This window comes from Panthera leo, chromosome C2, assembly GCF_018350215.1.
Source record: "Panthera leo isolate Ple1 chromosome C2, P.leo_Ple1_pat1.1, whole genome shotgun sequence".
In the NCBI taxonomy this organism is placed as follows: Eukaryota; Metazoa; Chordata; class Mammalia; order Carnivora; family Felidae; genus Panthera; species Panthera leo.
In genome coordinates this window covers 95,311,029-95,325,695 of record NC_056687.1, presented here as the reverse complement: position 1 = coordinate 95,325,695, position 14,667 = coordinate 95,311,029, and the positions used below count along the sequence as shown (strand labels likewise).

The following is a 14,667-nucleotide window of genomic DNA, read 5'->3' as shown; positions in this document are numbered from 1 at the left end:
TTCTGTGTGGTTATCTGGAACTTGAGAAATCCCCAAATGCCTTAATTCTTTTACATAACTCCCTGGATTTTTGTGGCATAATTAAGAATTGCCAGGTGTCTTTGCCTTTGGAGGTAGCATGGTCATATTTCTTTGGTTGGGTTATTGACTAGATGTTGAATATTTTCCACTATCATCAAAGCATACTTTATCTAAAAGAAACTTAAGCACATTTATCCCTTAAAAGAAAAATCAAACAAAAACTCCTTTCTATAAACCTTTTCTCATTGTAGTAATAAGTATATGTGTGTATATATATATATATATATATATATATACATATATATGTATATATATGTATATATATGAGTAAATTATCATTTGAATATATTAAAAGTCTTTTCTGTACACTACAGTATATTGTCTGATTTGCTTTTATTTATTTGTAAAATAAAATAACAAATAAATGTAATTTCTTGGGGAAAAAAATAAAATACTTTTTTATGTTTATTTATTTTTGAGAGGGAGACAGGGGACCATGAGCAGAGGAGGAGCAAAGAGAGAGGGAGACAGAATCCGAAGCAGGCTCCAGGCTCTGAGCTGTCTGCACAGAGCCTGATGAGGGGCTCAAACTCATAAACCGTGAGATCATGACCTGATCTGAAGTCGGGTGCTTAACTGACCGAGCCATCCAGGTGCCCCTGTTGCTTTATTTCTATTATTACTACTATCATTGCCATAGTTACCTATCAGATTAGGTGTTCATCTGCATCAATAAACAATGGGTCTTTTAGAGTAGAAACAATCTCTTATTTGTTTTTGGTACTGCCCCAGAACTGGTAGATGGTGGGTATACAAAACATCTGTACTGAACCACGTCTTATTAGATTTTTGTCAACTATTTCTTAGGAGTAGATGATAGAAATTACTGGTTTCATGCATCAAACTGGGGACTGATGTGATGTATGCACACTGTCACTTAATCCCTACCAAAACCATTTGAGCTACCGGCCTTAAGAGTATTGTAGGATCCACATGAGTTTAGGAGTCATTCAGACCTACATTCTATTTAAGGTTCAATTTTAATAATATTAAGAGAGAACTGGAAATAAACTTAGGAAAAAAAGCCAAAGCAGGCATCCTCACTCAAGTTCATAGGAGGCTCTTAGAACTTTGAATGGCCCAGTGTCACTGGCATGGTGGCTTTGCTTTGTGTTTCCTCCTAAGTCAACTGAATTAGAGAACCTCTGTAAGCCATCCTGCTTCTGTCCCTCAGTGTCTCAATAACGTTATAGGTGGGAATCATAAAGGAACACGATTTCTCCTATCTGGTTGATTCAATCTGGTGTATTCAAAGGGTGTTTTAGGTCTGGTATGGACAAGGGGCCTGCTGAACTATGAAAGAGTAGATAATATTCTATGGACAAAGGGTAAAGGTTACAGCACAAGCTGCTTCCTCTGATAATTTTCCATCCACCTGTGATAGGGCTGTGGGTGGTTACGGTGTTGGGGCATGACTGGCAGGAGCACCTGGGGAGGTTATTGTAACTTTGGGTCTTGTCAAATTGTAGAGGAAATGGCTTTCTCCCTTAGTCAGATTTGTTTCAGGTTATAGGCTGGTTTGCATGGCATGGATGATGATGCCATAGGGCCATGAAAATCACTTAAGAATCTGCTATCTGCTGGCCAAATAACTTGTATCTGTTTTTTTAAATTTTCTTAATGTTTACTTATTTTTGAGAGCGTGTGCATGAGAGAGAGAGAGAGAGAGAGAGAGAGAGGAAGGAACAGAGGAGAGGGAGACACAGAATCCGAAGCAGGCTCCAGGCTCTGAGCTGTCAGCATAGAGCCCGACGCAAGGCTCGAATTCATGAACAGCGAGTTCATGTCCTAAGCTGAAGCCACCCAGGCGCCCCAACTTATATCTTAACATCTATTTTCTATTTTCGTAGGTCAGCTGCAGCAGAAGTTAAGTTTTGGTCCCTATGACAGAGTAATTCTTAACTCTAGCTCCACGTTCGAATCCTCTGAGGCTTGTAAAAAAAAAAAATACGATTCCCCAGGTTCTGCCCCAGTCCAACTGAATGAGAATCTCTGGGGGTGGAACCTGGGCATTTTTAAAAAGAAATCAACAAATTAAAAGAAAACTAAAAGATGAGCCATAAACTGGGAGAAAATATTCACAAAATCACATATCTGATAAAGGACTTGTATCTAGAATATATTAGAAAAATTTAAAAGTTAGTAATAAGAAAATGAAGAACCCAATTAAAGAATGGGCAAGTGATTTGAACACTTCACCAGAGAAGATAGATGGCAAACAAGCACATACAAACATGTTCGAAATATTAGCAGTTAGGGAAGTGCAAATGAAAACCACATTGAAATACCATCCTTCACCTTTTAAAGTGGCAAACAAACGAAGCAACAACACAAAGCAACACCTGACAATTCTGAGGGCTGGCCAGGAGCAACTGGAAATCAAAGGCATGGCTGGTGGGAATGAAAAAAAATCCAATCACTTTGGAAAAGAGTTTAGCGGTTTATTTTGAAGTTAAACCTACACCTAACACACAATCCAGCACTTCCATCCCTAGGTATTTACTCAAGGGAACTGACAACCTGTGTTCACACAAAAACCTGTACACAAATGTTTATAATGGCTTTGTTTATAATGGCCCCAGACTGGAAACCACCCAATTCCACGTTCAACTAGTAAATGGATAAATAAACTGTAGTATGTCCATACAATGGGATACTACTCAAAAATAAAATGGAATGACCCACTGATACATACAATATGAATAAGCTTTCAATGTATCATACTAAGTGACAGAAAACAAACTCAAAATGTTACATACTGAGTGTTTCCGTTTATATGACATCTTGGAAAAGGCAAAAGCATAGGGACAGAAAACAGATTAGTGGTTGCCAGGGGTTGGGGGTGGAGGTGAGGAGCGTTGCAAAGAGGTAACATGAAGGAATTATTTGGGGATGATGGGATGCTTCTGTATCTTGATTATATGGAGGTTACACAATGATATGCGTTGGTCAAACTCACAGAGTTGTATATTTAAAAGGGTAGATTTTACTGCATGTAATTATAACCTTTCTCTGCCAAACCACGATTTGAAAAAATAAGCTCCCCAGGTGATTTAAATTCATAGTCCGTGCTGAAAACTATAGCTGGTATAACAAATTTGAACCTAGGTTCTGTTATTGAAATTTCAGCTTTCTCGTATGTGAAAGTAATAAAACCCACCTTGAAGGGGTATGCTGCCTCTTAAATGTGTTAACGTATGGCAAACTCTGAACACAGGGCTTGGCACACGATGATAAGAATGACGTGTCGAGGGCCGTGTACCAGGCACTGTGGCTGGTGCTCACTGGCGTCACGAATCATCACAGGAACTCTGCGAAGGCGGTGGCATGATGGCCGTTTTCAAAGCGGAGAAACTGAGGCACAGAGAAGTGATGGAACTGGCTCAAGGTCTCACGGCCAGTTAGCGGCGGAGCCAGGTCTAATTTTAACATCACTGATCGCTGTACCACTTCCAAAATCTCCGCTTCAAACATCCCGCTCTTTGGCTACACGTCTATCCTTCTCACGCACTTTCTCAGTGTTTGCAATGGTGTACCCCTCAGAGTTGAGCCAGGTTTTGGTTAAGGTCAGAAGGAGGAAGGAACAGGTGTTAAAAAGTCTGAAGGTAGAGGGGAGCTTGATTATCGTGAGGCAGAAAGTGGTGGCAAGTTTGGTCAAGGGAGACGCGACACCAGGATGATGACACAGGAGTGGAAAGAAGGCAGCAGGGGGGGACTTCCTTTAGTTTAGTGACAAAGAATCACAGAATGAGATGCCTGGTTGAAGACTTCTGTTATAAAAATGCTAATTTTGGCACAAGTTATTTGGGCCCGGGATCTAGCTGGGGCCTGTAGGAGAATTCTGGCTGGCGTCAGTCACAGAGTGTAAAGAAGTGTTGTGGATGCAGCCACATGTGGAGCGGGGGGGGGGGGGGGGGGGGGGTGTCTCTCCTTGGGGGAGAGACAGAGTTTTCTTTTGGTGCCTGGTGCAGTGGTGAAGGTACCAGTTACTGGGCAGTTCCAGGGCTTTCAGTGGACCGGGCCGGTGGTGAAACAACCAACCAAAACAAACAAACTCTACCTGGAGCCTTTGCCAATTTTTGTGGTGCAAATACTCCTGCTGTAGCCAATTCCAAGTTAACAACATAACCTTGCGGAAATGCAAAGGTGGGGAGAGGTGTGCACAATTAGGGATCTTGGCAGCCGGGGCAAGCTAGCTCCAGCACAGTGCTGGCCGGATCTCCTCCACAGGAGCAGCAGAAAAGTCTGGGTTATATAGCATCATGGGCACCTTGGCAGGGGGGCAGTTTCCCAGAATGCAACTGAACCTTGTGCTGGTTTCTAAATGTAATGTAGCACTGTGAAGGATAAGATGTGGGTGATTTGCTTGCAGCAATCATTGTGGTTTGGGGATGGGGTCATAAAAGGACGGGTCAAGAGGAGGAAGGGCAGTATGCATTAAGTAGGCGGGACTCTTAGCCACCTGCCCTGTGCCTTCGATGGGAGCCCTGTTTATATGTCTGCCTTTTATCCCACCATCACTATTTTGGTCTGTATGCAAACACTTCTAGGTCTCTAGATTTATGGTGAATAAGAATCTGGCACCTTCCTCCAAATAATTTCTTTGCCAAATAAGTTTGAAAATGATCACAATCAGGTTAATAGCATTTGAGGTATCCACAAAATTCATCCATGGGATGATTTATTTTCATCTCTAAGAAAAAAAGTTCTCTTTTCTGAAGGAAATTATTAGTCTATTCATGCATATTAGAGAATAACTTCAGGAAAAGGGATAGTTGTAACACCAACAGGAAAGTAAGCCATGATGGGAGATAAATAAAATCAGTCTGGAAACATTTCTGCCATTAAGTTAAAAAGATATCAAATATAAACTGGCACACTTTCTGGTTGTGTGTTCCTGGTCCATGCACACCCCGTGGATGGGGGCTGTTCAGTCTGGATATACAATATGAATGTAGAACTTTTCTTGTGAAGATGTGCATTTGTACACAGAAATCCTGATATACCCCAGCATTCTTGCTTCTGAAGCTTTGGAAGAGACCATGCATTCCCTGCCAGGATGTGAGTTGACCCACCTGATTCACCACCAAAACCCCAGCAAAGCCTCGGGCTTGCACAATATTATGATCAGGAAGCAGGAAGTGTTGTTTCCTTCTTTTTCAAGTTACCTGTTTACCCATTCCTGGCAAGATACCGTGGACCATAGCTCAAGAGACAAGGAGGGAAGAGGGAAAGGAAAATAGAAGAGCCATTTCACAAATTATCAATACGTAAGTCGTGGCACCTTATTTAAAAAAAAATGAGTTCTATGATTCTTTCTCAAGGAAAGAGATAATGCTCGTTGAACCACCTCTGTAGAATACAATCTGTTGAAGTGCTTGTGGCAGATGGTGCGTTGTGATTCTCACTCTCACGATGGCTTTACATTTCCTAGCTTGCTTTCCTCCTGCTTGGGTGTCACAATGCCAGTTTTTGGCTCATCAAATCCCAATCACATCAGATTTAGTGACTTGTCATTTTGCTACTCTGCCTATCCTTTATGTATTATTTATAATCCTAGCTATATCCACATCTCCACCAAGGGATTGACCTATCCTCCATTGAAAGGGAGAGTTATAATAAAAACGGAGCCATTAGGACATGACAGGGAAAGAGAAATTGGGAGGAAGCCGGGCACCAGAATAATTAGTTGTATAGAAAAACCAAAGAAAAAGGAAGCTACTGTAATTGAGCCTTGAACTCCCTGGAAGTCCAGGCAAAAAAGGAGCCCAATGGCCTCTTTGGTGACACTTCTTACATCTTACCATTCAATATTCTAGAAGAGCGGGATGAGCGGTAACAGACTGGCAAGTGCACTTTCCATAGGCCTTTCACTGTACTGAGGCACTTACCTGATAATATGGACGCAACAGCTGCAATGATGAAGGACACAATGACACCAGGTCCTGCCATTTCCTTGGCCACCAGACCAGACACCACATACATCCCTGTGCCCACGCAGCTGCCAACGCCAAGTGAGATGAGGTCCATGGTGGTGAGCACCTTGGCTAGCTTGGTGCCATGGGTTGTGGTGGCCCCAGTTCCCTCCAGCATCGACTCCACTGGTTTGGTGCGCAGGATCCTGGAGTGCATGGCATACCAGGCCGCCCCCCACTGCACCCGCCGGGGGTCCAGGGAGGCAAGGAAGCCACTCATCCTGTGTGAGAGGGGTTATGGTGAAGGTCAACTGATGGAAGCGAGCTATGGAAGCCTTAGTGGATGCTTCTGGAACTCATCTAGTGAATGGGGATCTTCTTTTTAGGAAAGGTCCAGAGGGACCCAAAGCAGTCTTCTCCTGGGCATGAATGTCTGCAGGAAAAACACAAGAAAGAAGAAGATGAGACCAAGCAGGAACAAATTTTTATTTGGAGGCATGGTTGGAGGTCAGTATACTGAACTGGTCGAACTGGTCTATCTTGTGTTCTCATAATGCAGAAGGGGTGCATTTCCCCCTTTGTGTCTCCTCCAGTCCTAAATAACAATCTGTTATTTGCACTGTGTCCCCAAGTCATTCTGAAGAAGATGGTCTGAGTCAGGGCTCTGCTACTTATTGCTGTAGGACCGTGGATAAGTTATCTCATTTCTCTGTGCTTCAGTTTCACTTGTATCATGGGGATAATAGAGCCTCCTGCCTAGTGTTGATATGAAGATTAGATTAGCATCTAAACAGAGCATAAGATAATACCTGCCACATGGAAAATGCCCACTTGTCCAAATTCTTAAGTGCTTCTTACCTGACTCTGCCAAGGCGTGGTCTGTGATTTGGGGCATATTCTTTGGGGACACAATATCCTCTTTTTTTAAAAAAATATGAAGATGTAAAATTGGATTTTTGACTCTTAAGAGAGACAGTCCCACCCATGGAGTTCTTTTGGAACTTTGTTCTCAAATGAAATGAGAAGGTTTTGAGCAATTGTTTTGCTCTCAGAGATTGAGAAACGGGGAGGTGTTCCTTGCATTTGGTGGGTGAGCCCCAGAGATGCTAACTGGGTGGGATGGTGTCATCCAATTTTCAGTGATCGCACAGACATTCCTGTAGGTGAAAATTCTGGTTATGATGATCTAAACCTAAAACCTAGTTTTAAAAAATGTTTTATTTATTTTTTGAGAGTGCAAGCGGGGGAGGGGCAGAGAGCGGGGGACCGATGATTGAAGCAGACTCTGCACTGACCTCAGCGTGAGTGCAATGTGGGGCCAGAACTCAAGAAGCGGGCGATCGTGACCTGAGCTGAAGTCAGATACTCAACTGACTGAGGCATCCAGGTGCCCCAAACTTAATTCTCTTTTTTATATATAAACATGTGGGGGTTTTCAGGGATGGTTTTAAAATACAAGTACGTTGACTTTTCCAGGAATGCAACTATAGAGTAAATTGAAGGATGACTGTAAATTCTTTAGTTTGGAACCAAAAAGGAGTTCTTCACTGCTTCTGAAACTCAAGGCCACCTTCCAGCACCACCCATGGTACTGCATCTCACATGCACACCTACCATTTGGAATTGGCACACGGACAGTGATTCTCAATATAGTGAGAGCATCTGACAGCCCCATGTGTGCTTGCCGGAGTGTTTACATACTGAAATATGTTATATATAGGCAGGTTTTTCATGCATTTTGCTTCAGGATATTAAAGAGAGGTATAATCTTCAATACAGAAAAGAGGCGCTGGGCCTGATAGAACTGGGGACTACTATATTAGACCGTTTCCAAAGTTTTGACAAAGTGGAGAATATCAAGATGATAAGAAACTATGAAGCCAGGAGCTTTTTACAATTCTATGAAGAACTTCTAGAGTACATGTGAACATTGCTTCCAAGAACTGTTCTGACAAGCCTAGGACATTTACATTTACGAGAAGTATCAGCCCATGTAATCTACCAGTATGATTAATACTGCTTAGCACTTAATGTAACACTTGTCTGCTTCTAAAGGCTTTGCAAACACAACCTTAATTAGAAGAATCGGGGGAAATGTGGCAGTTTGGTTCACAGGGGTTGGGTGATGATAGACCTAATGGTTTAATTTCCTCCTAGATTTGACAATGTTGCTTCATGCTGTGTTTTAATTCTTGATCATATCTTAAATATCACTATAGTTGGAGAGTGCCATTGTATACGGCAGAGTCATTTCAGAGCCTGAAGTGTCAGCGTTTTTTTTTTTTCTTTTTTAAAGATTTCCAGATTCGTGAGAAAACATGTCACATATATCCCAGCAAGACTGCAAGGACTATTGCTTCACTTGAGCTCTTGTGGGAACTTAATGTACATATCTATTTAATTTCAACTCAGCATGTACCAAGCATCTGTTATGTGCCATGCATGGTCTTAGGCTTGGGGGTGCAAAGACATGGTTCCTGCTCCCATGGACCTTTAAGTCTAGCATGGGAGGAGGTGAACACCCAAATCACAATGCAAGGAATAAGCTTTGTTTTTCTTCTTATCTGAAAAGCCTATCTTTTATTGTTTTTCTTATTATTCTATTGCAGAAAAATTGGACAACACAAACAGTAATGTTCAGTGAAGAAAGAATATAATACAACATACAGGATGACAAATAAAACCAGGTCATTCCAGGGAGGGAAGAGGAATAGATATGCTGTGTGCTGAATTGTGTTCCCCCAAATTTGTATGTTGAAGTCTTAACCCCCAGTGTCTCAGAATGTGCCCTTATTTGGAAATAGTTGTTATAGATGTGGTCAGTTAAGATGAGGTCATCTGGAATAGGGTGGGCACTTAATCTACTATGACTGGTGTCCTTGTAGGAAGAGGAAATTTGGACACAGAGAGAATGAGGTGTGAAGATGAAAGCAGAGGTCAGAGCGATGCATCTAAAAAAAGCGAAGAAACACCAAGGATTTGCTGGCAAACCACAAGAAGCTGGGAGAAAGCCACGGAATGTGCATCTTCCTCAAGGAAGGAACCAACCTTGCTGCACCTTTATCGCAGACTTCCAGCCTCCAGAACTGGGAGTCAATATGTTTCTATTTTCTTTTTTTTTTTTTTTTTTTTTTAAATTTTTTTTCAATGTTTTTTATTTATTTTTGGGACAGAGAGAGACAGAGCATGAACGGGGGAGGGGCAGAGAGAAAGGGAGACACAGAATCGGAAACAGGCTCCAGGCTCCGAGCCATCAGCCCAGAGCCTGACGCGGGGCTCGAACTCACGGACCGCGAGATCGTGACCTGGCTGAAGTCGGACGCTTAACCGACTGCGCCACCCAGGCGCCCCAATATGTTTCTATTTTCAAGACACCTAGTTTGGGGGTGCCTGGGTGGCTCAGTTGGTTAAGCGTCCCACTGTGGCTCAGGTCACGATCTTGTGATTTGTGAGTTGGAGCCCCGTGTTGGGCTCTGTGGTGACAGTGTGAAGCCTGGAGCCTGCGTCAGATTCCGTTTCTCTCTCTCTCTCTCTCTCTCTCTCTCTCTTTCTGCCCCTCCCCTGCTCATGTTCCGTCTGTCTGTCTGTCTCTCTCTCTCTCAAAAATAAATAAACAATAGACACCTCATTTGTGGTGCTTTGTTATATAGCAGCTCAGCAAACTAACATGGGTCATGAAGGATATGAAATGGGCTGCCTAAGGGGTGACAGAGGGTCTGTGCAGTCATGACATTGGTTCCTGGTTCCTGAGTGACGACGGGGAACCAGTCGGGCCAAGTGTCAGCGCTCCCAGGGGGAGAGCAGTTGTGGCTCATTCCTGGGACTAAGTCTGGGACAGGGTGAGGAGGATTCTAGTGCCCTGTTAGACTGTGTGCCAGCTAATTTAATCCTCACAACAAATCTGCTTTTGGAGAGGAGGTCGGGAGAGGTCCAGTAACTTCTCCAGAGTGGAGGAGCCCATGGCACCGCACTTGGCCCTGCGGTGCTTGCTTGCAGAGTTCATGTCCTCACTCTCCATCCTCCTGCCTGAGGTGGACAGGATCAGCCTGCACAGGCTTACAAGCCAAAAGAGGGCTGGGGTTTGCGGTAAGCACAGTGAGAAGTCACCAGAGGGTTTTATTCAGGTGAGTGATGTGATAATATTTATGTTTTTATTTTTTTAATGTTTTATTTATTTTTGAGAGAGAGACAGCGTGCGAGCCGGGGAGGGGGCAGAGAGAGAGGGGGACACAGACTCCAAAGCAAGCTCCAGGCTGTGAGCTGTCAGCACAGAGCCCCACGTGGGGCTCGAACTCATGAACTGCCAGATCGTGACCTGAGCTGAAGTGGGACGCTTAACCAACTGAGCCACCCAGGAACCCCGATACTTATGTTTTTAAAAGCTCATTATAGCTGCTGTGCAGTTAACTGAACAATCACGTCCTAATGATAAGTTAGCTCCAGGATGGAGTAAAAAGGTGCGGGAGGTGTGGCCCTGCTGCTGAGGAGACAGACAAGCAAACAGAGAACCATCACCAGTGCAGTTCCACAGCAGCCTGTGTCAGGACATGTGCACGAGGACAGGGGACACAGAGGTGTGGGGACAAACTGTCAGGAAGGCCAGGGAGAGCCTCCTAGGTCACTCGTGTTAGAAATGAGGAGAGTGGCCCCATGGCAGGGAAGGCCAGTGGTAAATGCAGGTGGCCTTAATGTCGGCTTTTTGAGGGAGGGTAAAAGGGTTTTCTGATCTCCTGATCCCTTTGCAGTGGTTCTCCATCTTGGCTGCGTGCTGGAATTGTCCAGGGTTCTTCCAGAAACACTGCTGCCTGGCTTCTACCCCAGAAATTCCAGTTTAATCTGTCTGAGGTGGGGCCTAGGTATAGGGATTCTTTAAGGCTCCCCAGATCGTTCTAGCAAGGCACAGTCGGGTCCACTGCCCTATGGCACCAGGGAAGACTAAAGCTTTAGGTGTGGAAAACCAGATAGTTCCTGTGATGATTAAGTTTGTGTCAACTTGACTGGGCAAAGGGATGCCAGATAGCTGGTGAAACATGATTTCTGGCTGTGTCCGTGAGGGTGTTTCTGGAAGAGATTAGCATTTGAATCTGTAGACTGAGTGAAGAAGATCCTCTCCCCTGGTGTGGGTGGGCATCTTCTGATCCGTTGAGGGCCGGAATAGAACAGAGAGGCAGAGGAAGGGCAAATTCACAGTCTTTGCTGGAGCTGACATCCATCTTCTGTTCTTGGACATTGGTGCTCCTGGTTCTTGAGCTTCTGGATGCAGACTGGGCTCTCTACCACTGGCCCCTCCACCTTGATTCTCAGGCCTTCAGACTCAGACTGAATCATACCACTGGCCGTTCTGGGTCTCCAGCTTGAAGATAGCAGGTTCTGGGTCTTCTTGGCCTCCGTAACATGGGACCCAATTCCCATCATAAATCCCCTCGTATGTATCTGTATATGCCCTCTTGGTTCTGTCTCTCTGGAGGACCATGAAATACATTGTCATTTCCCACATGGGGCCGCAAGTCTGACAGGTACTTTCTATTTCTCTTTTTGGGCAGGAAACTGGGCTTTTTGGCATCTGTCTCCTGCAAGCAGTGACTACGGATGCTGTGCGGTCTAGAGACACCCTCTGGGACACTAGTTCTGATCAGGCTTCCTCAGAAACTGTCACAAGGACACAGAGAAATAACCAGGCTTGTTAGGGAGATGAGGGCTTTTATTTGATAGATAATTAGAAGCGTGGTGAAAACATAGAGAACAAACTGGAACAAAGGTTGAGGGTGGTGAGCATTCCTTCCTGGCTCTATTCCCTCTGCGTAATTCCTCTGAGTGTTTGCTTTGTTGATGCAAACAGGAACTTGGGGGCATTTTCTTTCTTGGTTGGAAATTTACTGGAGAGAACAAAATGTACGAGAAAACATGCTTCGAAGTGACTATTGACAATATCCATATTCATTACCCTTAGATTATGTTAATCAAAGATAGTTTTGGAAGCTCATTGCTGTTGTCTTTCCAAGATGAGCAATAAATGTGTGTTGTGCTTTCTCTAGCACTTTAATTCAAGTTTCTCAAAATACTTCACAGCTATAACTAAGAAAGGCTTACAGGGCCTCTGGGAGGAGAGAGTCCTCATTGTGGTGTTTGCCAGCGTGGCTGAGGGTTCAGTGGACTCCAAGAATAATGATGGTAAAAGCAGGTTTGTGTCAGGATGAAAACAATCATGGCTCAGAAGTTCACTGAAGAGGTAGGATTATCGAATTAGGTTGGAGCTTGCCTTCGGAGGTGAGGAGAGGAAGGAAATGAAGACTAACAAAACAGTAAATGGCCAAAAATCATTCTAGCTTGATTTTGCAAAAACACCGAGGGATTACAACAATCCCTCCCTCGCGTCCCCTAGAAACAGTTGTCCAGCCTTTGCTCGAACATCTGGAGCAGTGGGAAACATGGGCTGATCGAAGCAGCCCCTTCATGGAGTTGGACAGTTGTGACTGCTATAGAATTCTTCTAATCAATGTCCCCTGGCAAAATGAGGTTTCAGTTAGAGTAAAAGGTGCCTGGTTTGATGAACCCTACCTGGTGACTTCAGGATCTCGAGGAGCCTTCTGAGGCCCTCCCCTGTCCCATATCGTGGGGTCCTGCACTAACCCTCCTCCTCACCAGTCTGCTGTTTCTCCTCCTCTGGGCTGAGCTTCTGGTGCCTGGTTAAGAACATAATTCAGGGGGCACCCGGGTGGCTCAGTAAGTTGAGCATCTGACTTTTGATTTTGGCTTAGGTCATGATCTCAGGGTTATGGGATTGAGCCCTGCATGGGACTTTGAGCTGAGCATGGAGGCTGCTTAAGATTCTTTCACTCTCTCTCTCCCTCTGCTCCTCTCCTCTGCTCACATGCTCTCTCTCTTAAAAATAAAATAAAATAAAATAAAATAAAATAAAATAGAACATAATTCAGTAGTAGAGTTCTCTGGGTTCAAATTCTGGCTCTGCCCTTACTAGCTAAGTGACCTTGAATGAAGCCTTTCTGTGCTTCAGTTTTGCCATCTATAAAATGGGATCATAACGGTACCTAGCTCACAGGGTTGTGGTGAGGGGCAAAGGAGTTAATATGTGTGAAGCTTTTAGCACAGTGCCTGGCACACTGTGGGTGCCATGGGAGCACTAGCTCGCATCACCCTGCTCCCTGACCAGGTCTTTTTGTCCCCTATTGCTGACACCCCCTCTCACTGCCTCCACCTCCCTAGGCAGTTCTCAGAAGACCCTTGGCCTGCTGCCCAGTCCTCACCCAGGGCTTTTCTCTGCTGAAACTTCCTTGGGTATCTTCTGGCTGCAGACTGTGCCCTGATATTTTTCCTCCAAGGGATTTGTTCTTCTCTTCTCGTGCTTCTCTTTCTCGTGCTTGCAGAGAATGGCTTCCTCCTTTCTTATGTTTCATTATCGAAATGGGCTTCTTAGCAGATTTGCTTGGGGCTCTGGGTGCTACTCATTCTTTTACGCCCTTGACTTTTCTCCCCAAGATGTACATACGCTGTGAGGGGCCTAGGACATGGTGGGTTCATTTACAGTCATCACCGTATCCCTGAAAACATGCTCCACTTCTGACCTCTATGCCTGTTGCTCATTGCGGTTTGCTCAGCCAGTCTCTGATGGCGGATTTTCTGCTGAGGTACTTGCTTCTGTTGCTCTTCTATTCTTTCCACGCTTGCCAGATACGGCTCTGTGTTTGCACCCTGACTGTGGATGGGCTTGCCTGTCAGTCACTGTAACTTGATTCTGGGTGGCAAGATACAGACGTGTCTGAGTCCCAGGGTCTGCCCCATTCTAAAAGAACATCCTAGTGAATGGAATTGAGATCTGTGTCCTGGTAATTTTCTCCTGTTATCCTCAGTTTTGCTCCCTGTATCTATGCAGATTAGGCTTAATCTCCTTACAGGAACAGGCTTCATGTTTTTGAAGGCAACTAACATAACTCTTGGAGTTTTATCTTCCCCAGACTGAACATCCTCAATTTCTTCAGTGAGCAGTAGTGTCTCACATAGTACAGCTTCTAGATCAATCACATTTTGATTTATACTTCTTGGGCAGGCTGCAGTTTATCATTGTTGACATTTTGGGACCATGACAAGGCAGTAAGGAAGATGTTTTTGATCAGTCTAGCTCTGTGTGTGTGTGTGTGTGTGTGTGTATGCACATGGGTGTCCTAAATCATGCAATACTGGTGCCTGACAAATTGACTCAGAGGTATCCTTGACTTCAAAACCAGGATTCCTGACTTTGAGACTGCTAATTTTCCCAGTTATATATTTTCTAAATGTTTGATTGATGGAACCCACTTTAAGTATTTTTGATCACTTCCCATATTACTTAACAATGTGCTACCCCATTTACATTACATGCAGAAACTCAGGCACAGCTGGCTTTGTTTTGCTTGGAATGCTTTTAAAGGAGAGTTTGGATCTCTGACAATTGAGTAGCTAAGCAAAAGAGGTTGTTCCAATTCAGCTTGTTGTTTCTTTTTCTGTTTCTAAAATGTTATTGAGTGCATTAATCAGCTTTTGCTGCAGTAACAAACAATATCAAATTTCAATATGTTACAACAATGACATTTATCTCTTGCTATGACTCTACTCCAGGCTGTGCATTGGCTTCAGGTTTTCTCCCCAGGGTGGACTGTGAGTCCCCACATGTCTT

At 44.1% G+C, this 14,667-nt stretch overlaps 1 protein-coding gene across 1 annotated transcript in view; it reads right to left on the bottom strand.

Moving 5' to 3' along the window:
* The window catches only part of SLC7A14 (solute carrier family 7 member 14), a 111,113-nt gene that overhangs the window by 47,266 nt on the left and 49,180 nt on the right, over positions 1-14,667 (bottom strand). Inside the window, exon 2 of the mRNA XM_042956028.1 lies at positions 5,973-6,429. Coding sequence (XP_042811962.1) covers positions 5,973-6,276 — 304 coding nt within the window. The 5' untranslated portion in view covers positions 6,277-6,429. The remainder of the gene's footprint in view (positions 1-5,972; positions 6,430-14,667) is intronic.